The following is a 25708-nucleotide window of genomic DNA, read 5'->3' as shown; positions in this document are numbered from 1 at the left end:
AGAAATGAACCCAATTCAATGTTCGCCTAAACTGAGAGGTGTCCCGGCAATGACAGAACATAAAGCACCCAACAGAAGTGTCAGCAATGAATACCTGCCAAGGGAAGGAAAACAGCAATGCCAGATCCCCATGCCAGGAACAAGCAAGTGGAAATTTACCCTGCTTCTTCCACTGCAACCACTGCAGAGATCGAGAACCACAGCTCAAAAAGTACAAAAGGAGACGACATCGAGATAGACCTGTAGGTAAAAGCACTTACTGCCAACCAGTTGGCCCAACCCAGATAGCACAGAGTGGTTCAAAGTATTTACTGATCTCGCAGAGGATCTGAGTTCAGTTTCCCAGGACCTATGTGGTGATTCACAACCACCTTTAATGCCAATTGTTCAGGGTATTTGGTGCCCTCTTTTGGCCTCTTGCACACATGTGGCACAAAGAAGCTCACCACGTACACATTCCTATAAAATAAGTAAATTATATTTAAGATTTATTTGTATGAGCCAGGTGGTGGTGGCAACCACCTTTAATCCCAGCACTCGAGAGGCAGAGGCAGGTGGGTCTCTGTGAGTTTGAGCTAGTTTCAGGACAGACTCCAAAGCTACAGAGAAACCCTGTCTCAAAAAAACAAAAAAATAATTTATATGCATATGAGTAATTTCCCTTTCACCAAATGTAAGCCTGGTGCCAACAGAAGTTAGAAGAAGGCGTCAGACGGGCGGTGGTGGGCGCACGCCTTTAATCCCAGCACTCGGGAGGCAGAGGCAGGCAGATCTCTGTGAGTTCGAGACCAGCCTGGTCTAACAAGAGCTAGCTCCAGGACAGGCTCTAAAAGCTGCAGAGGACACCCTGTCTCGAAAAACCAAAAAAAAAAAAAAAAAAAAAAGAAGGCGTCAGGACACGGAAACTGGAATTACTGATGTTGTGAGCAGTCGTGGGGATGCTCAGAAATGAACCAGGTCCTCTAGAAGAGCACCCAGTGCTTTTTATTTGTTTGCTTAGTTGGTTTTTTTTGCGGGTTTTTGTTTTTAGTGGGTTTTTGTTTGTTTTTTGAGACAGAGTTTCTCTGTGTGTAACAGTCCTGGCTGTCTAGAACTCACTTTGTAGACCAGGTTGGCCTCGAACTCACAGAGATCCACCTGTCTCTGCCTCCGAGTGTTGGGATTAAAGGCCTGTGCCACCAACACCCAGCTTTGTTTGTTTTTTGAGACAGTTTTTTTTTTTTTTTTTGTGGTCCTGGCTGTACTGGAACTCACACTGTAGACCAGGCTGACCTTAATTCACCTGCCTCAGCCTTCTGCGTGCTGGGATTGCCACCACTGCTCTGGAGCAGCCAGTGACTTTTTTGTTTTGTTTTGTTTTTTGAGACAGGGTTTCTCTGTAGCTTCAGAGCCTGTCCAGAACTAGCTCTTGTAGACCAGGCCGGCCTCAAACTCACAGAGATCCACCTGCCTCTGCCTCCTGAGTGCTGGATTAAAGGCGTGTGTCACCACTGCCCGGTGCAGCCAGTGATCTTAATTAACACTGAGCCCAGCCTCATAATTTTTTTAAGAGTTCAGTCTCAACAGGCAGTGGTGGTGTATGTTTTTTCATTCCACTCAGGAGGTAGAGGCAGACAATGAGTTCAAGGCCAGTCCAGTCTACAAGAGTAAGTTTCAGGTCAGCCAGGCCAGGGCTACACAGAGAAACCATGTCCTGAAATACAAAAAAAAAGAAAAAGGAAGGAAGGAAGGAAGGAAGGAAGGAAGGAAGGAAGGAAGGAAGGAAGGAAGGAAGGGAGAGAGAGAAAGAAAGAAAGAAAAGAAAGAAAAAGAAAAAAAGAATTCAGTCTCAGGGGCTGAAATGCTGGCTCACTGGTTAAGAGCACTGGCTGCTCTTTTAGAGGACCAGGGGTCGATTCCCAGCAACCATGCCAGGTGCCTTACAACTGCCAGGAACTCCAACTTCAGGGAAGTCCATCTCCTTTGTGGGTACCTGCAATCTTGTGCACATGCCTACATGCAGATGTACGCATAATTAAAAGAACAAAAGTAAATCATTTGTTTTAGCGCCATCTCTTCTAGGTATGCAGCCAGAGCTGGAGACGGGGGTGGGGTGGGGGGGTGGGGGAGGTGTGGGGGGAAGCCTCACTTTTATGTCCTTCTTGGGAATCCTCATGATCACACACTTTAGCCACTGAGTGGAGATTGTGCTCAGACCAGAACTGCAGAAGTGCATTTGGAAAATGAGGAAAATGACAATATCTGACAATTAGTGACTATTTCAAAACGGCTGGTGACTCAGCTGGTAGAATGCTTGCCCAGTGGCACAGAGCCCTAGGACTGAGCCCTGCAATGAATATAACATAAACCTGGCAGCAAATGCCTCTAACCCCAGCTCTCAGCCAAGAGGAACAGAAGTCAAGGTCATCCTCAGTTACACGTTTAGAGTCTAGCCTGGGCTACATAAAATTCTGTCAAAAAAAAGTATGGGACTGGAGAGAAGCCTCAGTGGCTTAAGAACATTGGCTGATTTTCTAGAGGACAAAGGTTTGATTCCCAGGATCCACATGGCAGCTAACAACCATCTGTAACTCCAGTTCCAGAAAGAATCCAAGAGATGCTCTCTTCTGACTTCCAAGGTATCAGGCCACATGTGGTACACATACCCTACAACAGGTAAACACTCATAAACATAAAAAAATCTAAAAAACAATATTAGGAGTTTGAATGTTTCTAACCCCCTCCAAAAAATTTTTATGTTCCTGGTGTGGTAACCCTGTGTTATACATGTTTAGTTACTCCACGAAGATAAAGATTAACAAGCCTGTAAGATAAGAACAATTATAGTATCAATTATAACTAGAAGTATTTTTTAAAAGTAAAGTAATGGGGGCGCCTGAATTTTCATTCCGTTGCAAACGTGCCAGCCACAGTGACAAAGGCCTGACCTGGGTAATCTTCCCTCAGGCCTGACTCTTGTCACAGCTTGCAGCTGGCGGAAATGTCAGCAGGCTGTTGGTGGCAGGGTGTGCTGAGGCTGGCAGACCTGCAGCTTGCCTTGTATAGAGAGTTGGAGAATTGTGCAGCTGAGCCTTTTTATAAAAGTAGCCATGAGCACAGTTCCTGTTCCATGTGTCCAGATGGGAGGAATTCAACCTCGGGCCTGGGTGGGACAGGGTACAGAGCAGTCGGGGCCACTGGTTTCTTGGTTCACAATGTACAGTCAACAAGCCTCTTTGTACTTAGGACAGCCTGGGTTAAGTGGATTCCTCTTCAGTTGAAGCATGCAGGTGGGCAAGGGAGGATGGAGATCACTCAAGGTAGTTTAGAGGTCAGGCTTTGGGAAGGCTGCCCAGTGTTGTTCATCGGATGTGTCCCAGCAAATCTGAATTCAGGCTGAGCATCAGGCTGAGACCTTACCATCCCATTCCTTCCTTTCTGCTCCTATCCACACACACACATAACTGCAGCACTGGGAAACAAAATACTAAAAAGTCAAGAGTGGAACTCGGTACTTGTGTCACCACTGCCTCCTCTCTCAGAGCATCCTTCCTCTATGCAGCCTGCATACCCCTGCCAGACAGCTAGCCCTCAGTCTCTCCCTCAAGTGTTTCTCTTTCTTTCTTTCTTTCTTTCTTTCTTTCTTTCTTTCTTTCTTCTTTATCTTTCTTTCTTTCTTTCTTCGTTCATTCTTCTCTTCTTTCCTTTCTTCTCTCTCTCGTTCTTTCCTTTCTCGATCTCTCTCTCTCTTCTCGCTCTCTCTCTCTCGCTCTCTCTCTTTCTTTCTTTCTTTCTTTCTTTCTTTCTTCTTCTTTCTGCTTTTCTGAGACAGGGTTTCTCTGTGTAACTGCCCTAGCCATCCTGTAAACTAGCTCTGTAGACCAGGCTGGCCTCGAACTCACAAAGATCCTCCTGTCTCTGTCTCCCGAGTGCTGGGATTAAAGGCATGCACCACCACTGCCCGACTCCTTTTCTTTTCTTTTTTTCTTTAATTTTTTTTCATGTGCAATGGTGTTTTGCCTGTATGAATGTCTATATGAGGGTGTTGGATACCCTAGAACTGGAGCTACAGACAGTTGTGAGCTGCCATTTGGGTGCTGGGAATTGAACCCAGGTCCAGCCAGTGCTTTTTTAAACCAATGAACTATCTCTCCAATCCCCAAACAGTAAACCTTTTTTTATGTTTTTATTTTTATTTTTTGGTTTTTTGTCGAGCAAAGGTTTCTCTGTGGCTTTGGAGCCTGTCCTGGAACTAGCTCTTGTAGACCAGCCTGGCCTTGAACTAACAGAGATCCCGCCTGCCTCTGCTGCCCAAGAGCTGGGATCAAAGATGTGCACCAACACTGCCTGGCTTTTCTACAATACCTTTAAGAAATAAGGAGGCCAAATAAAATGGAAGGCAGATTAAAAAAAGAAAAAGAAATAAGGGCCGAGTAGTGGTGGTGGTGTTGCATGCCTGTAGAGGTGGATGGAACTGAAATTCAAAGCCAGCATACTCTACGAGTGAGTTCCAGGACAACAGCCATGGCTACACAGAGAAGACCCTGTACTCAAAAAAAAAAAAATCAACTAAAGCTAAGGATATATATTTTTACAAGCCATGAAGAAACCTAATGCTTGGTAAGCTAATTGAAAAATAAGTTTTTTAAGTACCAGGGGGTTGCTACTCCTGGTATGGCTATGGGTTATGTCAGTCCCTGAGGCCCCCAAATAACACAGGCCATTTGCCACTGCTGTTGGCTGCCTACCAGCACTAGATGAGATGGTAAGTGCCTATTGCTGAGGACACAGTAGACTCTGCTCACAGCAGAGAAATTAAGCTGGAACTAAAATGGGAGCTTCCTCCCTACTGGCTAGTCCTCATAGTGCAGGAAGGTGCTATTCAGGCTGCTGGGGAAGAACTGTGTAGTAAGGAGGTCACCTGTTGATTCCTAGCTGCCCGGTTAGCTTAGACATCTTAATTTTAACCCATCTCCATTAATCTGTTCATCACTATGAGGTCGTGGTCTACCAGAAAAGTTTCAGCACATCTGTCACTGGCTCCAGGGCTTCTCTCTGACCTGCCCTTCCTTCCTCCCAGCATTCAGCTTAGTTTTTTCCCGCCTAGCTAAGTCCTGCTATAGGTCCAAAGCAGTTTCTTTATTCATTAATGGTAATTGCAGCATACAGAGGGGAATCCCACATCAGAACTGTCACCAAGATCATGGGTGGTGAAGGCTACAATACAAGGAAGAGGTGCCCTCCATGGCAGCTCTAGATCGAGGCCTCCACTGGTGGTAGGGGGATAACTTACACCGGGTACTACAAACCTGGTCTAATGCCTGTCACGGGGTGACGATAAGCCTGTGGGGGGGAGGGGGGACACACTGGTGCTTTGCTAAATGTACATGATGCCCTGTTAAATTGCCTTCTAGGTTTATGCCTACAGATTAATACTGCCAGCTTCAGTCAGAGAAGCTGCTTTTGGCAGTGGTCACTAGGAACCACAGAGGCTCTGAACTGCTCACAGGGCTAAGAATAAGTGTCGAAGATCCCGAGATAGCTCAGCAGTGAAGAGCACTGGCTGCTCTTCCAGAGGTCTTGAGTTCAATTCCCAGCAACCATATGGTGGCCTACAACCATCTATAGTGGAATCTGATGCCCTCTGCTGGCATAAAGGTGTACATGCAGACAAAGCATTCATAAACATAAAATAAATAAATCTTTAAAAAAAGAAGAGGGTCAAATGCCCAACCATAAATGAGACATCTATATCACCCCCACCAAGGCTCAGAGAACATCAAAGAATAGGGGATGGATGATAAGAATGGAGAAGCTGGAGGAAGTGTGGAATGTTGCGGACCACCAAGGTTCTGTATTACACCACATGTATACAGGTGTCTGGTCCACATTTGTACAGTGCCCTGAGATACCATAGGGAGTGGTCCAATTCCCTGGAGCTGGAGTTATAGGCAGTTGTGAACTACCTAGTGTGGGGGGTGGGAACCAAACCTGGGTCCCCTGCAAGAGCAGCAAGTGTTCTTAAAAACTAGACCATCTCTCCAGCCCCAAATCTTGCATTCTAGAACTTCACAGCCACTGTGAAGAGCTGTACAAGATTACTACGATCAACATCCTTTCATGGAAGGGGCTCACACAGCCTACTCCCAGACAATGTCTAGGAAGTTAATAAATGCTGGGGAGAGACTGATAAGGTCCCTATGCTCCTGTAAGCTATACTAAAGAAACTCAGTGAGTCACCAAAAATAAGTAAACACAATTTTAAAATAAAAAGAGGGCTGAAGAGATGGCTCAGTGGTTAAAGAGCATATACTGCTCTTCCAGAGGACCAAAGTTGTTCCTAGCACCCATACTAGGTGGCTCATAGCCACCTATAATTACAGCTCCAGGAAGCCCAACATATCTGTCTTCCTAGGCTTGTGCTCATGTTCACAAACACACATATACATATAATTAAGAAATAATAAAAATTAAATCTCTAAAATAGACATGTAGTAGAAGGAAGACTGGCTGGGAAGAGGGAAGGGATACATAAGAATGGAAATGGACAGGAGGTTAATGGAGGAGTGAATGTGGCCAAAACACACGACTCACAAGCACGACGACGTCTAACAGAGACCCTAACTAATTAATACATGCTAACTAAAACCTGTTTCAAAAAGAGTGCAAGTGATACTTTCCCATCATGCCCAAGGCTGTGAACTCAACCATCAGCACTGCAAAACTAAATATTTATTTAAAATGAGAGGGGTGGAGAGATGGTTAAGAGCACTGGCTGCTCTTCCAAAGATCCTGGTTCTTTTGGAACCCACATGAATGCAGCTCACACTCAGTTGTTAATTCAAGTTCCAGGGGACCCAGTGACCTCTTCTGGCATCCAGGGGCACTGTACACACACGGTATATAAATACAGGCAGCCAAAACTCCCATACACATAAAAGAATAAAGTGTAGCTAAGTGTGTGGTGCACACCTTTAATCCCAACACCTGGGAGGCAGAGGCCAGCCTGGTGTACAGAGTGAGACCCTGTATGAAAAAACTAAACAAAAGCAGGGATTGGAGAGATGGTCCAGTGGATGAGTAGAAGACCCAAGTTCAGGTCCTAGTTGCCTTGGGTAGCTCACAAGCTCCTATAAGTCCAGATCCAGGGGACCCAATGTCCTCTTCTGGTCTCCATAGGCACTTGTACTGGTGCTTGCACAAATACATGCACAGATTAAAAAAATCTTTAAAACAAATAAACAACAACGGAAAAAAAAAGCCAGGTCATGGTGGCTCACACCTTTAATCCCAGCACTAAGAAAGCAAGAGGCAGGCAGATCTCTGCGTTTAAGGCCAGCCTGGTCTACAGAAAGAGTTCCAGGACAGACAGGATTGTTACAGAGAGAAACCCTGTCTAGAAAAACCAAACCAAACCAAAAACAGAGAACCTCAGTCCCATCCCCCCCCCCCCAGCCCTGGTTGTCCTAGAACTCACAACATAGACCAGTCTGGCCTCAAACTCCCAGTCAGCCTCAGCTTCATGAGTGCTGGGATTAAAGGCGTGCCTCAGCACACTTTTGAATCAGTCTCCCATAGATCAGCCTAGTCTTTAACTGGAAATACAGTAGAAGATGACTTTGAACTCCATATCTTCCTGCCCCAGCCTCTGCAGTGCTGAGATTATAAATATGGGCCAGCCACACATAGTTTAAGGACAACAAAAATTTTATTTTTGAAACTGGTCATGCAGGTAGGAGGGCTAACACGGAAAGTTAAAGGGCAGCCTAAGCTACAGGAGACCCTGACTCAAAACCAAACAATCCCCACTTTCTCCAACATCTCAACAAGTATCTCTGATCATTTCAAATTCCGTTGGTATTTCACTAAGACCTTTACTAATTTCTTGTTTTTTTGCAGCAGGGTCTCATATGTAACCCAGACTCCCCATGAGCTCATTATCTTCCTCATTAACAACCTGAGGCCTGGGGTTACAGATGTGGGCTACCATGCCTTGTTATAAAATTCATTTCACTGGACACACCTTTAATCCTAGAACTGGGAGGCAGAGATTCTGTGAGTTTGAGGCCAACCTGGTCTACAGAGTGAGTTCCAGGACTGGCTTTTTTGAGAAACTGTCTCTCAAAACCAAAAATCAAACAAACAAAAAAACAAAAACAAAACCTACTTCCACTAGCTTTTATGACTATCAACAACAAAAAACCCTGTCCTTTCTTGAACTGTTTATTTGCATTTTAGTCATTTAAAATTTTGTATATACTGTGTTCCTTTCTTTACTGTGACTTCTAGTCACATTTGTAGTTCTCTCCCAGGAATTCCATAGGTTCTCACTTTAGTCATTTTGCCTAGCAACCTTAGGCATCACTTCGCCTCTGCCTCTCCCTACTCTCATTGGCCTTGGATTTCTTCAGCCTGTCTTATATTTAATAGTTTCATTTCAGGACTGCTGTAAATAATAATGTATAAAAAAAAAAGGGGGCAGCAGGACGGCTCATCCAGTGAAAGTGCTCTTCAAAAGCCCTCCAGTTTGATCTCTGGGTTCACATGGTAGGGGTGGAGGGTGAACTGACTCATTTTCTGACTTTCATAGGTGTGCCACGGCGTCTGATACAGAATATGCACAAAACAAAAATTTAGTTAAAACTAAAAATAACAGTGCAGAAAATCACCCTTAAAACCAGAGGGGATCTGATTTAGCTTATCTACTTTTGAGTCAAGGTCTACGTAGCTCTTGCTGCCTTGAACTTGGAGATTCTGTTTCCCACATGCTGGAATTTAAAGGCACACCATCACCTCTGGTTGTTTTATGTATATTTTGACTATGAAAGGCTGATTTTAGAATGGAGATGGTGGTGCAAATATTTAATCCCCCAGCACTCAGGAGGCAGAGGCAAGTGGATCTCTTGAGTTCCAGGTCAGTCTGAGAGTAAGTTCTAGGACAGCCAGGGCTACAAAGAGAAATCCTGCGTCGTAAAACAACAACACACACACAAACACACACACACAGAGCAACAACAACAAAAGGCTTTGGCTTTATTTTTTCCAATTTTTTAATTTAAAGGGTTTCCCTGCATGGCCCCAGCTGACCTAGAACTGTGTATCATAGGCTAACATGGATCCTCCTGTCTCAGTTTCCGGGGTGATGAAATTGAAGTCACAAGTTACCAAGTTCTGCTTGGTTTTGCTTTTATTCCAATTCGAATTCATTAACAACATTGAAAACCTGTATGATTTCACACAAAAGACCTTAAATTCCATTCCCGTGATTACAAAACAAAAAAAAATCGTGATATCCAATATAAATATCCCGTTTTCAGACAAAATGCAAAAAAGTTCTTAACTCCCTAGTCTAGCACAGAAGCCGGATCTCGGACCTGAGATGTAACCGTTTTCTCTAGTAGTTATGGTCCTTACATCTATTTTACTACTTTTCCTTTCTCATCCTTTGAAAGGAGGAAGAGAAACACGGAAGGCAGGGTTCAATCGGAAAGCTGGTAAGGATCCGCCTAGACACTTTTCTAACGGTCTTAAGACGCTGCCCACCGCAGGTCCGCAGAAACACCAAACAGCTCCGCCCGAGCTCTGAAACCAATCACCTGCCACTCCGCCAACCAAGCCGAAGCTCCGAGGATGCCCAGGTTTCCGGAGCAACAGCTCGGCATCGTCTGGCTCCGCCCCCGGCGCCTTTCCCGCCAAAGGCCGTTAGCACCGCGGAGCATGGCGGGACTCGGCTGCAGGCTAAATTTCACCAAATCCTTTCAAAGCGCCGAGCTGCTTGCAAAGGCGGTTTACTCCTGAGGAGCCCGGTTATCCTCGACTCAGCCGGGATTAACAGCCCCTTCCTCCGCAGTATGTAAATTTTACCAAACGTCTGGGCCGCCTCGCGAACCAATCGTTCCGCCAGCCGGGGACGCGAGGGACTTTTTTCCCCTCTGTGCGGAGGGTGACGTCGCGCGTGCGCGAGCGTACTTCTCAGCACCCGTTACGCCCGTGCGCGTGCGTACTGCGACGGACGCGCAGCTTCCTCCGGCTTCTCTTCCTCCCCCTCCCCCCCCATATCAGTGCGCCGAGCTGATAAAGGCGCCATTTTGGACGGGCCGCGGGAGACGTGGTGCCGCTCAGGGCTCGCTCTGCCGTACGCTAGGCTTGGTGGGAAGGCCTCTCCTCGAGTCCGCGCTTTTTCGTCGCCGCCATGTCAGGAGGTGGTGTGATTCGTGGCCCGGCGGGGAACAACGACTGCCGCATCTACGTGGGTAACCTACCTCCAGACATCCGAACCAAGGACATTGAGGACGTGTTTTACAAATACGGCGCCATCCGCGACATCGACCTGAAGAACCGCCGCGGGGGACCGCCCTTCGCCTTCGTTGAGTTCGAGGACCCGCGGTGAGGCAGCGTGGGGCTTGCGGCCTTGAGGACATAGGCTGGAGTAGTTGGGGAAGGCTTTTGAGGCCTTCACGCTATGGGGGTGGGGGAAGAGGAGGGGCTCCGAGGCCGGGAGCGAGGCGCTATCGCCCCTGCAGGAGTCGAGCAAGGAGCCGAGTCGGCGTGCTGTCTCCGGTGGCCGGCCGCCTCGGACGTCCCCAGAGCCCATGCGCAGTCCCGGAGCGGGAAACTGAGGCGCTGAGGGCTGGCGTGGTGGTCGGGAGTCTGCCCGGCGTGGTTCTGGGTGGGGGAGGGGCCGGCCCTATTATGCAGCGCATGTGGGCTCCGGCGCCGCCTGGGGTGCGCATGTGCGCCGGTCCCCGCGGCTTCCCCGAGCGCCTGGAGCTTGGCCGCGCCGGTCCCTCTCCTCCTCATCCCCTTCGCCTTCTGTGCTCACGCAGAGACGCGGAAGATGCGGTGTACGGGCGCGACGGCTACGATTACGACGGCTACCGTCTGCGGGTAGAGTTCCCTCGAAGCGGCCGCGGGACCGGCCGAGGCGGCGGCGGGGGTGGAGGCGGCGGAGCTCCGAGAGGCCGCTATGGCCCGCCATCCAGGCGCTCTGAGAATAGAGTGGTTGTCTCTGGTGAGTGGACTCCTTGGGGGTTAAAAATCCTCCCCGCGAGACGGGTTTTACCACTACAAGTTTTGGTGTTTGGGTTTTTGTTTTGTTTTCCTTCTTTTCCTTTTACCCGGGCTCTGAAACGGCTTTTCGGTCTTGGGGGTGAATTTAGTAAATAAAGATTACTGTGGTGGTGATTTACCCAAATTAGGTTGCAGTACTAGCCTATGAAGATCCTTTACAAATAAGTTTGGACTCTGGATCTCAGACTCTTACCAGCTCTTTACGTGGAAACACTTAAGTACACTCATTAAGTATTTTAACATAATCTTTGCTGTGATGGACATTAATACAGTTAGCGTGGAGAAGGGTAATTCTCATTAAGTGGGGGGAAATCACTTTTGCAGGACTGCCTCCGAGTGGAAGCTGGCAGGACTTAAAGGATCACATGCGTGAAGCAGGTGATGTATGTTATGCTGATGTTTACCGAGATGGCACTGGTGTCGTGGAGTTTGTACGGAAAGAAGATATGACGTATGCAGTTCGAAAACTGGATAACACTAAGTTTAGATCTCATGAGGTAGGTTATACACTTATTCTTTTCTTTGACCAGAATTGGATACAGTGTTCTTAACAGTGGAATTTGAAGGTAAGGATACAGGCAAGGGCGTCCAAATAAATTACCAGAGACCTGGTCTGTCTGTCTTTGTATTCATTCAGCATGTCTGAAGACAGGTGAAAGCTTAGATCTTTCAATGGAAAGTTCTGTCTATCCAATAGGGAGAAACTGCCTACATCCGGGTTAAAGTTGATGGGCCCAGAAGTCCAAGTTATGGAAGATCTCGATCTCGAAGCCGTAGTCGTAGCAGAAGCCGTAGCAGAAGCAACAGCAGGAGTCGCAGTTACTCCCCAAGGAGAAGCAGAGGATCACCACGCTATTCTCCCCGTCATAGCAGATCTCGCTCTCGTACATAGTTGATTGGTGACACTTTTTGTAGAAACATGTTGTATACAGTTTTCCTTTACTCAGTACAATCTTTTCATTTTTTTAATTCAAACTGTTTTGTTCAGAATGGGCTAAAGTGTTGAATTGCATTCTTATGTAATATCCCCTTGCTCCTAACATCTACATTCCCCTCATGTCTTGGTAAATTGTATTTTAAGTGATGTCATAGACAGGATTGTTTAAATTTAGTTAATTTCCATGCTCTTCAGACTGTGATATTGTGTAAATGTCTATTCTGCTCTGGTTTGTGTGAAATGGGATGTTGGGGGTGTTTGTGGTTATCTTACTTGGGGAAGTTCTTATGTTTATCTTGCTTTTCATGTGTCTTTCTGTAGACATATCTGAAGAGATGGATTAAGAATGCTTTGGATTAAGGATTGTGGAGCACATTTCAATCATTTTAGGATTGTCAAAAGGAGGATTGAGGAGGATCAGATCAATAATGGAGGCAATGGTATGACTCCAAGTGCTATTGTCACAGATGAAATTGGCAGTATTGACCTTATACTAAAAGACAAGGGTTAAATTTTTTATCAGCATCTTAAGCGGTTATTTCTAGCTACAATTGCTTTGCTTTTTAAACCTTGGCAATTGTGGCAAAATTGCCCATTTTGTAACAATTATTTGCTCCCTTCCCCCCCTTTTTGTTTTAATAGGGACTAATGTGGGAAGAATGGCTAATTTGTCAGTGCTTAGTACAACTGTTAATGTGTGGCCTGCTGTTGGTGTACATGTGGGTACAGGGTGTCTATTTCCAAACAGAGTATAATATCAATACTGCTAAATCTGCATGTCCTCTGTGTGACTGATAGAGCGTTATTATTTCATTTTTTTAAAGACAAAATGACAGCAGAATATAGAATTCCAACGTATTAGTGTAGATAATCTAGTTGGGAGTACTTTTAAGTCTCGCCTACCCTTTTACTATTCATAATTGACTCATGTTTAAAACACTTTAATTTACAAGCTAAATTGCAAACGGGAGCAATAGATTTAGTTTAGTCTTAGGTGGGTAGCAATACCAGTAAACTTCAATTACATAACTTTGCAACCACAAAACGTGATACCTGTACAGTAACAAGTGTTGGCATTATCAGTTGAAGTGTAAATATAAAGTGCTTCTTCCAGTTAGTCTCTTGTAATGATTAAGTTTCTAAAAATTTATCTAAACACCATACAGAAACTTGTTTTGGGGAATTTGATAGTTATTGATGTACATCTGTTAAACTGATGACAGACATAACTCATCATTCCCCAGAAACCTTTTTTGATTACAGTATCTAACATTTTGCCTCCTCTTTTTTGGTTTTGCTGGTTATAAAGGTTTGGATTGGAGAGGGCTCACTGGATCCCAATCCTTGGAGCTGGATCATTGGATTCAAATCATAATGTGGATAGGATAGGGAGGATGAATTACCAGGATTCATGGAGCGGGATCAGATTACCAGGAACATAGGAGTGGATTCCTTCCTGCCCCAACCAAACCGCATTCGTGTGGATTTTTTTTTCATTCAACTTAATTGGCTATTCCAAAGAGTTTTTTTCCTATTTTTGACGATTGGAGCCCTTAAGATGCACGATGGAATTGTGTTTTGCATTTTTTGGTAAAAGGAGCAAAGCGAGGACCTGGAGATAAACGCTGGAGCAATCTCCTTGGAAGGATTCAGCACGAGTAGATGGTAAACATTTAAAGGGGAAAGGGGGGGTTTGTTTAAAATAGTAAATCAGTAAGTCACTTCTAAATTTAAAGAAAACAAAATTGGAGTTGGAAGAATAAGTAGGTTTCCAATTGGCTATTGCCATTTTTCTTTGAAAAATAAACATTTTTTAAAAAACGATGCATGGTTGTCCTTTTTCCTCTTCATGTAAAATTTTGCTGGGTAACTAGTGTATCAGCTATTTCTTTAAATTGATAAAATTCTGACTTGTTTATGTGTTGTTAGTAATTAAAGATATTAATCTAATAAACTAATAACTGTCTCTTACTGTTGTGGAAGTCTTAAGGGGATAATAAACTGAGTGTGAGGCAGTCATGTATGTAGTACACTTACGTAGGGGTTAATAGTCTGGAAATTAAGCTTTCATATTTTGCTAAAGTATGATTAAGAACTTATAGGTACTGTTTATTTTGGTAATCCTTTAGACAAAATAGGTTTTTGTACAAAATTGGTTGATGGCTAGTTAGTTTTGATGTTGAAGGTAGCTATTGAAATCTTTGGTGACACTCAAATTCATTATTAACATCAGCAGGAGTAATAGTAATAGAAAGCAGCACAGATCTTTTTGAGTTGTGGGCAGTATGCTGACATTAACTGCTTATAGGGTGAATCAATATGTCTTTTAAAGCTTTTCAGCCATAAAGGGTATTCTGTCCCCAAACTTAATTTTCTGTATTAAGTTAGCAATTATATCTTAGTCTAGTGTTATATCTCTGTTAGCCCCTGTAAAGCTGAATCTTCATCTTGCTTGGAGTGGAGTATGGTACTTTTATTTAAAATCCCAAGCTTGTGATTTCCTTATAGTTAGAATGAACAAATCACTCTTCAGTCTCCTAATGGAAAAAGCTAGATTTTTAACTTTTTCTTTGGGTTGCTGGCTGAATTTAAGGTTAGTCAGGTATGAGATAAAATTTAGGGGAGACTGGAATTTTAATATGAAAGACATAGGCTTCAAGAAATTTGCATAAGGTCACACAACTTACACATTTTTAAAGACTGTCCTGAAAGAGAAGGTGATAGATAAACTAAGTTCAAAACCAGGATTTCACTTTAGGTGAAAGCACTTAGTGTAGACTCATTAATGTTAAGTAGCTGTAGTTAAGAAAATTCAAAACGTAACTAAGAGCAGAAATTTGTTTTTGAGCATAATACTAAAGAATTAGCATAAAAAACGTGATTGAAAATTTAAATGGATATAATGCTTTTAAGTACATTGTATGATCAGGAAAGTTCTTAAATGGTGGATTCTGTTTTTTTCTCTGGCTTTGCTTTGGTCCAGACATCCCTAGAATTTAGTATGTAGCTCAGGCTGGGCTCACACTCCAAAGCAATCTAGTCTTATCAAACTCCTGAATTATGAATGTGAACCACTATGCCCAGTTTACTAAAATAATTTTGAAAGGCAAATATGAGCTCAATATAAGCAAATTGGCTATTTTGAGTGCTTTGGAAACAGGACCAAGAAATGGCCTCTATTAAATGGTTATCTGTTTTAAGTAGTTCAGCCCTAGATTGAAATGAATAAAAAGTTATTCTTTGCCTTTATAAGACTATGTATGTCTTGGGTTTGAACACTAGAGAGCAGTGTTTGTGAAAAATACAGTAAGTTTTAAGTCTTAAGAAATAGACTTATACCCATACTGACAATTTATGCCATTTTGGAAATAAAAATACTACCTTGATTTCCACCCCTTCCCCTTCTCTGTTCCCTTAGGATATTGTAGGGACCCTATGATTAGTTTTTCTAACCAAGAAAGCACTTAAATCTCTTTAAGCAAGTACTTTGCATAACATCTGGTTGAATAACCCAGCTTGCTGTTCAGCTCATCCTACTGGAGACAAAGGTAAGACATTTTGATAATACCTAGTTTGGGGGTCTAAATTTTAAGAACTGAAGTTTGGAATGAATAATTTTCTCTTGGAATGGTACCCCCTCCCAGCTTTTTAGTAATTTTGAATGTTTATAAATCCGCCCATCTTAATTCTGGAGTTGAATGTGATAAATTTTAAGATCAGCTTTTTTTAGTTTTGTCTATGAACATGGTTTTGTAGGGTTGGTGCTGTTTTCAGCTTCCTGTGGTCGAGGTCAATTCTTGGTGTTTGCCTTTTTGCTTTGTATATGAAACTTGTAGTTAAATTACAAATGAAATAAAATATATGTATTTAGTATTAAAAGGAGAGGAAAGTATTAGACTGAGTTCTATTGTAACAACCAGTTTTGGCTTATTTCTATAATGATTTGAAGCTAGGTTGACAATCCACAATTCTGAAATCTTAAAAACCATGAGTACCAGGGATTGTTTTTGTTGAGCCAGTTGAATGTAAAATCTGGCCAGAAGGATACCTTCATTGTATAATTAGTGTCACTAATGAGTTTGCCAGCAGAAATACTAGTGCATTCTTCATTACAAAGGTGCATAGACATGTTGAAGGTGTTTATATAAGGTATATGGATAAAAGCCTCATGTAAAGTATGAAAACCGTGAATCTCAAATACATCACTCCTGGGTGGGCAAGGAGTTGAATGTAGAATTGTACTAGTATTGTAGAGGATTAACGCTGCTGTATGTAATTTTGGGAGTGAATAAAAGGCTGTTACTTTGAAACCCTTATTGAGATTTAAGTTCTCCATCCTTTTAGACTGAACCAGGTATAGAGGAAAAGGTGTCACCACATCTTACTATATAGTTAACACTAGCAGACTGTTTTACTCCATGGAAGGGAATATTCAGCCACCCAGTATGTATGTAGGACAGTGCTCCTGAGGGTAGGTATTTAGGTTTCAGAGGTTTTTCTTTCTCTCTCTTTTTTTTTTTTTTTTTTGGTCTAAGTTTTTTATATTTCTGTGTTTGAGTGTTTTGCCTGTATGTAACTGCTCTGTGTGTGTGAGTGGTGTCTTTGGATACCAGAAGAAAACACTGGACTCTCCTAGAGCTGGAGACTGGACAGTTGGGAGCTGCTGGGTGCTGGGAACCAGAACCTGGGTCCTCTGGAAAAGCAGTGAGTGCTCTTTAACAGATAAGCCATTTCCCCAACTCCTCTTTTCAGTTTTAGGAACCTTGCCCTTTCTAGTTCTGTAAGAAAGATTAAAGTTGGAATGAAGTTGACATGAAAAGTTTTACTGTGATTGTTAAATAAATCTTGCAGAATAATTTTTGCTTTAGAGAAAAGAAGTTAACAGCATATTTAAACCACTCAGTTCATGATTGAAAACTTCAGAATTTTTTTTTTAATTTTGAAAGCTTTGCTTGGTAATTCAGAATTTTGTTGTGCTTTATCAAAGGGAGAGTATTTTCTTATTGCTTCACAGTACACAGAAAATAGGACAGAATAGTACAAGTTAATTCTAGAAACCTCCAGAGGCAGAAAAGTATCACTTTTTAGTGTGCTGAGGATTTGAACCCAGGGTCTCTTTACTACTGAGCTGCAACTTCAGACTTACATTTTGATTGTGTCAGTGTCTTAGAGGAAATATAAGTCATGCATGGTTCCCATTTAGGTAAGCAAAGCAGAGAAGCCAACTGCTTTATCTTTAAAAAAAAAAAGAAAAAAGACCCAGTGGTGTGGTGCACTTTGGGAGCCAGAGGCAGGTGGATACATTGAGTTTGAAGCCTACAGCCTGCAGAGTGAGTTCCAGGACAGCCAAAGCTACATAAAACCCTGTCTCAAAAAAAAAAAAAAAAAAAAAAAAAAAAAAAGGCAGTAGTTAAACATCTCTTGATTTCTGTACCATAAAATGTAGTGACTGTAAGCTATTGGTGAATAACATCACCATGAAGGGATCTGTGAGAGACATAGGATCCCTTCATGGTGATGTTACCAGAGACATGACTTTAGTGTCCCCGTGGCTTGTTACAGTGCTTTTTTATTAGTAATAGGGAAAATCAGTTGGCCACAAGAGGGAGCTCTGCCACAAAACAGGGAAATAAGCTTTACTGCAATTACAGTATCTACAAAGTTAGATGGTTTGGATAAATTTTCTAACTGTAATGAGCAATGTTCTTTGACAGCTGCTGGGGTCTGCAGGTTTCAAATAGTGGTTATCTTTAAGAGGAATAACAAGAGGAAATGGGCATACTTCCAGAGCTTTTTCTCTTGCAGGTTTAGCAGTGTTTTGGTATTTCTAATAAAATTTTAATGATAACTTGTACCCAACCTTGTCAGGTTAGTTATATTGTAGGCAGAGAATGCTTTAATCAAAAAGTCAATGCAGGTCTCTTGACATAGTTATTTACTGACATTTTAGGTGTTGGAGGTTACTGAGAATGAAAGTCTGTTACCATAAGCTTTTTGTCTTAATTTTACCACTCCTCCAAACCCCCTCCCTAATACCCCATAGCCCACAGAGGAAAGGACACAAATTTGTTTCCTTTTTGAAGTAAAACTTGTCTGTGGGAACTTAAAAAAACCTACCACTTGGAAAAGGAGACATTGTGATTTATTTTTTATGTACATTGGTGCTTTGCCTTCATGTATGTCTGTAAGGGAGCCATCTCTTCAGTCTCAGTAAATAAGACATTGTAAGTGGACAAATTATATTTGCAGTTGAGACAACACTGGTCAAATGTACATAATAAAAGTTGTGCTGGAAACTATACATGGAACTACAAGTTTGAACTCTAGAGCATTTGGATAAACTGGCAAGATTGCTGTTTGAAGGCCAGCTTGGTCTATAGTGTGAGACCTAGTTCAGAGCTTGGTTTCCTTGAATCAGTTTAACATGTGAAAGGCACTCTGAAGCCCCACTGGGACCCCAGAATTCCCTTTTTTTTTTTTTTTTTTTTTAAAGGAAGCCTATGCCTGTCTCAGGTGTGTACTGCCCTTTTCCTATTCACCTCTACTCTATAAAAATTTCTATATGAAATAGAACTATTTCTTGATGAACTCTAGCTTTGCATTACACAGATGATTCTTTTAGTAAAAGAAGGGCTAAATTTGGGTTGCTGAAATGCCAGGGCATGGCAAGATTGTTTCTTGAAGTATTAGAGGAACTTAAGTTTGGGGTCACTTTCAGGTCGCAGCAAGTAGGAGTCAGTTACTTCAACTGTCAAAAGGAAACCTAAAAGTGACTGTAGTCCTTCTTAAATATATTTATCTAACAGTGACAGTAACATGTCCTAGACATTTTAGTTACAGAATATGTAGTGTGATAATCATGTTTTAAGACTAGAAACATAAAAAAATGTTGGTAAGTTTTTTAAACATACTGTAACAACTAAAAGCAAAATATTGCTTCCCCCTGAAGTCAGAAGAGTAGTAAATTTCAGCAAGGTACTAGTCAAGTTCTGTCTTTATTTCAGTGCTACCATGTCTATTGACTTAACCAGACTCGTTCTGGAGTTTTATTTCTTATTTTTAAAAAAGATTTATTTCATGCATAAGTTATAACTGCATGTACACCTTAAAGCCAGAAGGTGGCATCAGATCCCATTAGAGGTGGTTGCTGGGAATGGAACTCATGACCTCTGAAAGATCAGCCAGTGCTCTTAACTGCTGAGCCATCTCTCCAGCCCCTGGGGTTTTATTTCTTTGTGACAAGGTCTCACTGTGATGGACCTCAACTTCCAATTTGAAATCTTCCCAAGTGCCACCTCTCGTTACTGAAATAATGGAAATTTGTTGCTTAAATTTGTCTCACATCACCACTTGTGTATACCCAGGTCTGTTACTGATGGATTTTATCTGATTTCAGTGAGAAGCCTTCATCCTGGCTATCCTGTTTGTCAATTGTACTTAGCTTTCCAATTTTTATCACTGTTACGTCATGTCCCCCTTTGACATGTGAATGTTAACTGACCGTCTTTGGTTTTGCTATTGTATGAATCTCTCTCTCTCTCTCTCTCTCTCTCTCTCTCTCTCTCTCTCTCTCTCTCTCTCTCTCTCTCTCTCTCTCTCTCTCTCTCTCTCTCTCTCTCTGTGTGTGTGTGTGTGTGTGTGTGTATACATTTCCCCATTAGCAGTCTTGCTGCCTCAAATCTTAATGGTTCTCAAGGTTCAGCACAAGTTATATTTAGTCTTAATCTTTAAAAATCAGCATGCTTGCTGGGTGGTGGTGGCACATGCCCTTAAGTCCAGGGAGGCAGAGTTCAAGGCCAGCCTCGTCTACAGAGTGAGTGCCAGGACAGGCTCTAAAGCTACACAGTGAAACCCTGTCTCAAAACAAAACAGCAAAATCAGCATTCCTAAAAACTTTCTAGAAATTTCTAGAAAATTTAAAAACGTGTGTGGGTGTTTTGCTTGCATGTTTGTCTCTGAACCACATGTGTGCAGTGTCTGGAGGCCGGAAGTCACATAGTTGTGAGCCTTCGTGCTGGAAATCAAGCCCAGATCCTCTGGATGAGAACAGTACTCTAAACTGATCCATATCTAGCATGTGCTAAACACTTAATTGTACTTTTCTCCAAGATTCATTTAATCCCCTTAATTTATTTCATTGTTTTATATGTTAACTTTCCTGTCCAGTGGGATTTTAGTAATTATATTTCCCAAGAACCAATTGCAATTATGCTGCAGGTTTAAATGGACAAGAAATGATACAGAGAAAAGTGGTATTATTCCTCAAGCTGTTGGTTATCTGAGGAGATTATAAAAAGTCTGTTCTTGCTGGGTGGTGGTGGCGGCATATGCCTTTAGTTCCAGCATTCAGGGAGGTAGATGTAGGTGGATCTCTGAGTTTGAGACCAGCCTGGTCTACAGAATGAGTTCCAGGGCAGCCAGAGCTACACAGGAGAGACACTGTCTCAAAACAAAGTTCTTAACATTGGGTCACCTCTCAAATGCCTTAATGATGAGCCAGGATTGGTGGTGCACACTATAATCCTAGTTTTCCAATACTCCAAAACCTGAGACACGAACATCTTGAATTTAAGGTCATCATAAGCTAGCAATAATAAGACTTTCACAAAACAAACCCACCAGTAGGTGGCATCAGTCTGGTGATATGTGTAATCTCTAGGTGATACCCAGAACACTGGGAATCTAAGGTAAAACACAGTGACAGCTTGAGCTTGTCTCTTTGTGTAGACCTGGCTATATGTAGGCCAAATTGGCCTTGAACTCAGATCTGCCTGTCTCTATTTCCCCAGTCTTGGGATCAAAAGCACATGCCACCATTGTTCAGTGATGCTTGTTTTAAGATTACAATGGCATTGTCCCTAAGTAGTTCTTATTAAGACTCACTTTTTCATCTTTCCCTGAGTTTGAGTCTTACAGAGAAAGTCTGAGTATGGCTTGAATTTAGTGGCCCTTCCTCATAATCATTGTAGATTCCTCAGTATTTTTGGTGGACAGTGAATAGGTAACATTACACGAATTCATAATTAAGCATGTAAGCATGGTTTTGGGGTTGGAAAACTTCAGGATCCTGACTGTAGTCTTCAGGCTGAAAGAACAAGAACAAACTTAAGCAGTTTCCTCAAAGTCAGACAACTCAAGAATACAGATACTGGACTCATCCAAATCTTCACAGCAAGCCCATTCCTTTAACATAAAAATTCTTTTCATTGATTGGAGAGATGGTTCAGTGGTTTAAGAGCACTTGATGGGGGCTAGAGAGATGGCTCAGTGGTTAAGAGCATTGCCTGCTCTTCCAAAGGTCCTGGGTTCAATTCCCGACAACCACATGGTGGCTCACAACCATCTGTAATACGGTCTGGTGCCTTCTGGCCTGCAGGCATACACACAGACAGAAAATTGTATACATAATAAATAGATAAATAAGTATTTTTAAAAAAGAGCACTTGATGCCCTTCCAGGGGACCTGTATCTACCTGTAACTCCACTTCCAGGAGATCTGAGGCCCTCTTGTGGCATACACATAAAAGTAAGTCTTTAAACAACTCAAATAAAACCACAACCAAGTAAGCATCAGGCATGGTGGCAGAGGTGAATGGATCTCTGAGCTCCAGGAAGATTAGGAGCTACTTAGTGAACCTCAAAAATAACTCAATTGGCTAATAGCTGAAGAATTTTTGTTCAAACTAATGGGATTCTGTTTATGCTTTGTGCATGTTTAAATATCACATGTGTCCACTAAATTTAGCATATTCTTTAGATTGTTAAAGTTCTAATGTATATTTGCCTGCTGCCTACTATATAGTTCTTGGAGGACTGTTTTGGGGGGTTTCTTTATTTTATACAAATGTTTTGCCTCTATGTATGTATGTGTGCCATGCTTGTTGGATTCCCTAGAACTGGAGTTACAGATAGTTTTGAGCAATACCTGTTTTCCTGCAAGATGCCCAGTTATACTAGCATGCACAACAGTAAATGTGAATATATTTGCACAGTCTGAGGCAAATGAGTTGCTTAGTCTAGATCTGTGGTGCATGTGTCCTCTGGTCTGAATTGGCTTATTCCCAGAGTAGCCTCAGGTTCATGCTCTTGTTCTCTCTTTTTTCCCTTGGAAAAATGGATGGATATATGATGTTTATTGTGGTTTATTGTGATTGGTTTTTGTTTTGTTTTTAGATGCAGTATCACATAGTGCAACCTGTCCTTAAACTTGGGATGTTCCTACCTCCATTTCCCAAATCCTAGGAGTATTAAGACGTGTCATCAAACCTGGATTTGGTGACTCTTAAAGTAATGACTAACTTTTAAATAGTGCTGACACACTTTTTTTTTTCATTCAGTGCTAACTTCATTCTGGCATTTGAAGAAACAGCCTCAGAGATGTTAAAAAATGTTAGGGCCAAAACATATGAATCCAGGTCTTCTGCTTACCCGAATCTCCCTCTCTTCTTTCTCCTCCCACCCTCCCTTCTCTTGTCTCCCTTCCAATTGGGAGTTTGTTTCTTTAGAAGACTAAATACCATCTGTAGTATCTACCTAGTGCCACCAGGGGGTACTATCTGATCTGTATTCCCAACCCTGGCCTTGGTCCAGAGCCCAGCTCCAAGACAGTTGCTTGACTTCCTGGCTCTCCAGTGTGTGCAGTACACAGACAGCTCAAAAAAGCCTTTGCCCTTTTTTGGCCCTATGGAAGGACAACAGGTCACACAGAGGTCAGGCTTAGCCAGCCACTCACTAACTAGGCAGCAGCCCTATAAAGACAGTAGGATGGTTCAATGATGAATATCAAAAGATTCCTACTTTGTGTTTTTGTTTTGAGATACATCCAGCCTGACCTCAAATTTGCTATGTAGCTAAAGATAACCATTGATCTTCCTGCCTCTACCCTTCAAGTACTAGGACTACAGGGTCTAGAGACGACCATACCTGGTTTATGAGGTACTGGGAGTGGAACCCAGGCCTCTGCATGTTAAGCAAGCAAACATTCTACCAGCTGAGCTACATTCCCACCTTCTGCATTGCCTGAGTATACACTAAAGTATTAGTAAAATAGATACACAAAAGCAAACCCAAAGTAAATGAGGGGAGGGGTTTTGGTTTTTTTTTTTTTTTTTTTTTTTTTTGGAGACAAGTGATTTTCAATATAGCCCTGACTTGTCTTAGAACTCACTCTGTAGGTTGGCCTTGAATTCAAGAGGTCTTTCTGCCTCTGTCTCCAAGTGCTAGGATTAAAGATGTGTGCCACCACCTGACTGACCTGAATTGTTAATCATTCTGGGTAGGCCAGGTTTTTTTGTTTTAAGATTTATTATGTATGTAGTGCTCTGGCATGTATGCCTAAATGCCAGAAGAGGGCACCAGATCTCATTATAGATGGGTGAGCCATCATGTGGTTGCTGGGGATTGAACTCAGGACCTCTGGAAGAACAGCCAGTGCTCTTTAACCTCTGAACCATCTCTTTAGCCCCCAATAGTTGAGTTTTTAAAGTTTGAGTGGTGAGCTTGCCTATTTCCAGTTTGCAGTCAAATGTTTGCATTACACTTAGCTTGAGTACAGTCTACAACTGATTTAAATTCATTAAACTGGGAAGGTTGTCCTTGAGATGCCCTGACTAGCTTTTCAAAATGTTCAATGCATTTTTCTATTTTGAATTCTCATCATGGCCTGATTGGGGACTGTGTCTAAGCTATTTCTCTTTAAGTGAAGCTGCTAGGACAGACTATATGAATACATTGCTGATTTGAAGTGCTGGATTTGTGATGTCATTTTCCCTTTCTCCTTGAGTTTCCTTAAATGTGTTTCCATCCTCAAAACTACTTCAGTACATTGCTAGGTTGGCTTTGTTTTTAATTTTTATTTTATGTGTATGGATGTTTTGCCTGCCTATATGTCTGCACTATGTGAGTTGCCTGGTGCCCGGAGAGAGCATCATACTCCCAGGAACTGGATTTATAGATGTTTGTGAGTCCTCTGAAAGCAGCCAGTGTTCTTAACTGCTGAGCCATCCCTCCAGCCCATTTTTAATATTTATTACATTTTCTGTGTATGTGTGTGTACTGTAGCATAAGTGTGGAAAGTCAGAGGACAACTTGGTGGGAGTCTGTTCTCTATCCTATTGTGAGCCTTGGGGATCGAACTCAGGTTGTCACAGTTGGCAGCAATAGCTAGCACCTTTGCTGCCCCCCACCCCAGCCACTTCACCCCTATTTTTTATTTTGTATTGTTCTGGGGTTCAAGCAAAGTTCCTTACCTATGCTAAACAAGTCTATCTCTTCCAGCAATGAACCTCCCATCTTACCATTGGTCAAGTTAGTTTGAATTTTCATAATTCTCCAATGAGAAGATTACTCAATGGTACTAACTCAACCTTCTGCCATATAACTTTTGTTTGTTTTTTGAGAGCAGATCCATTATATAGTCCTGGCTGTCCTGGAACTCACTATGTAGACCAGATTGGACTTAAATTCAGAGATCTGCCTTTTTCTGCCTCTGCCTCCCAGCTTTCATATAGTTTTCTTAAGTGGTCAGAGTAACTGTCTCATCAAAATAGAATAATGTATTGAACATATGTGGGGGCTTCCTCAGCTGTTAGCATTAGTTTTTTTAAGGGTACCTATGTAGATGGCCTTAGACAAATTGCTCTAAGAGTAAGTTACCAGTTCTAACATAAGTATCAGTAAGGGGTGTTTTTCATCTCAGATTATATGTCGCTTAATAAATTGGTCTTTTTTTGTTTGGTTGGTTTTTTTTTGTTGTTTGTTTGTTTTTCGAGACAGGGTTTCTCTAACTTCGAGCTTGTCCTGGAACTAGCTCTTGTAGACCAGACTGGTCTTGAACTCACAGAAATCCACCTGTCTCTGCCTCCCGAGTGCTGAGACTATAGGCATGCGCCACCACCACCCAGCATAAATTGATCTAAAATATTTTTCATATGTGGAACATTGTGACATTCCTATCTAAAGTACCAAAACCAGAAATAATGTGTATTACAAACCTACCAGTAGACTTTATACTTAATGCACACGAAGCATTTGCACTGCCTTGGTTTACTACCATCTGTTCCCTGAGCTTTCAGTTATGAATGAATGATGAAAGTGAAAGGAGAGGTGGGAAGAAAGAGGAAGTTTAGAGGAGTAGGAAACAGCTGGAAGATAAGGGGTGAATGTTACATAGAGTAGTAAAACAACAGCCGAGCAGGATCAGGTCTGGAAAGTAGTAGACAGCTAGTTAACTTCTGTCAGTTGAGTCAGTCTTGTATAGCTGAGACTACAGGTACATCAAAGAAATAGCTAGCCTTCCCCCTCTGTACCACTGTACTAGTTCACTGAGTCGAATGCTATTCTGCCTTCCTAAAATTTCTTCAGACTGAGCAGAGCCTGCTGCCAATGTACATGAAAACTAAGAACTGAGTGGACAGTGCAGGTATATTTACAATTTTAAAGAGTAAATGCTAAGTACAGCTTGTGTGCCTGTGTAGAGAGAACTGATTCACCTGCCCTTTCATGTCATTGATGTCTGGACTGGATAACCAAATGTAGTAGCTTATGGTTATCTTCAGAGCCTCAAGGTCAAGAAACATCCTTAAGAGTCAATTCCCACTTCTGGAAGCTGAGCCAAATCTTAGGTTACCTGGTCTTCTGTTGCCCCCAGTTGGCTTATGTTCTAGACCAAAACAGCTTTTCTAGACCCTAATCTGGCTATTCTTGTGATGTTTGCTTTTCACT

The 25708-nt window shown here is 42.3% G+C and overlaps 1 protein-coding gene across 3 annotated transcripts; it reads left to right on the top strand.

Moving 5' to 3' along the window:
* The first annotated feature begins 10019 nt into the window (after positions 1-10019).
* Positions 10020-16302, top strand: Srsf1 (serine and arginine rich splicing factor 1). 3 transcript variants are annotated; one of them, XR_005285013.1, is made up of 6 exons: positions 10020-10365; positions 10806-10990; positions 11374-11546; positions 11747-12426; positions 13296-13651; positions 15405-16302. XR_005285013.1 is itself a non-coding variant. In XM_038325880.1 (4 exons), exons 1-4 carry the CDS (start codon positions 10172-10174, stop codon positions 11939-11941), a joined length of 747 nt encoding a protein of 248 aa, XP_038181808.1. In that variant the 5' UTR covers positions 10020-10171; the 3' UTR covers positions 11942-13103. The 3 variants fall into 3 exon arrangements, 1 of the variants encoding a protein (XP_038181808.1); XR_005285012.2 differs by lacking the exon at positions 15405-16302 and having other exon boundaries at positions 13296-13810; XM_038325880.1 differs by lacking the exons at positions 13296-13651; positions 15405-16302 and having other exon boundaries at positions 11747-13103.
* Positions 16303-25708: the final 9406 nt, after the last annotated feature.

The sequence above is a fragment of the Arvicola amphibius genome, chromosome 4, assembly GCF_903992535.2.
Source record: "Arvicola amphibius chromosome 4, mArvAmp1.2, whole genome shotgun sequence".
NCBI lineage: Eukaryota > Metazoa > Chordata > Mammalia > Rodentia > Cricetidae > Arvicola > Arvicola amphibius.
The sequence above is the reverse complement of the archived record's forward strand: the minus strand, read 5'-3'. Positions and strand labels throughout refer to the sequence as shown.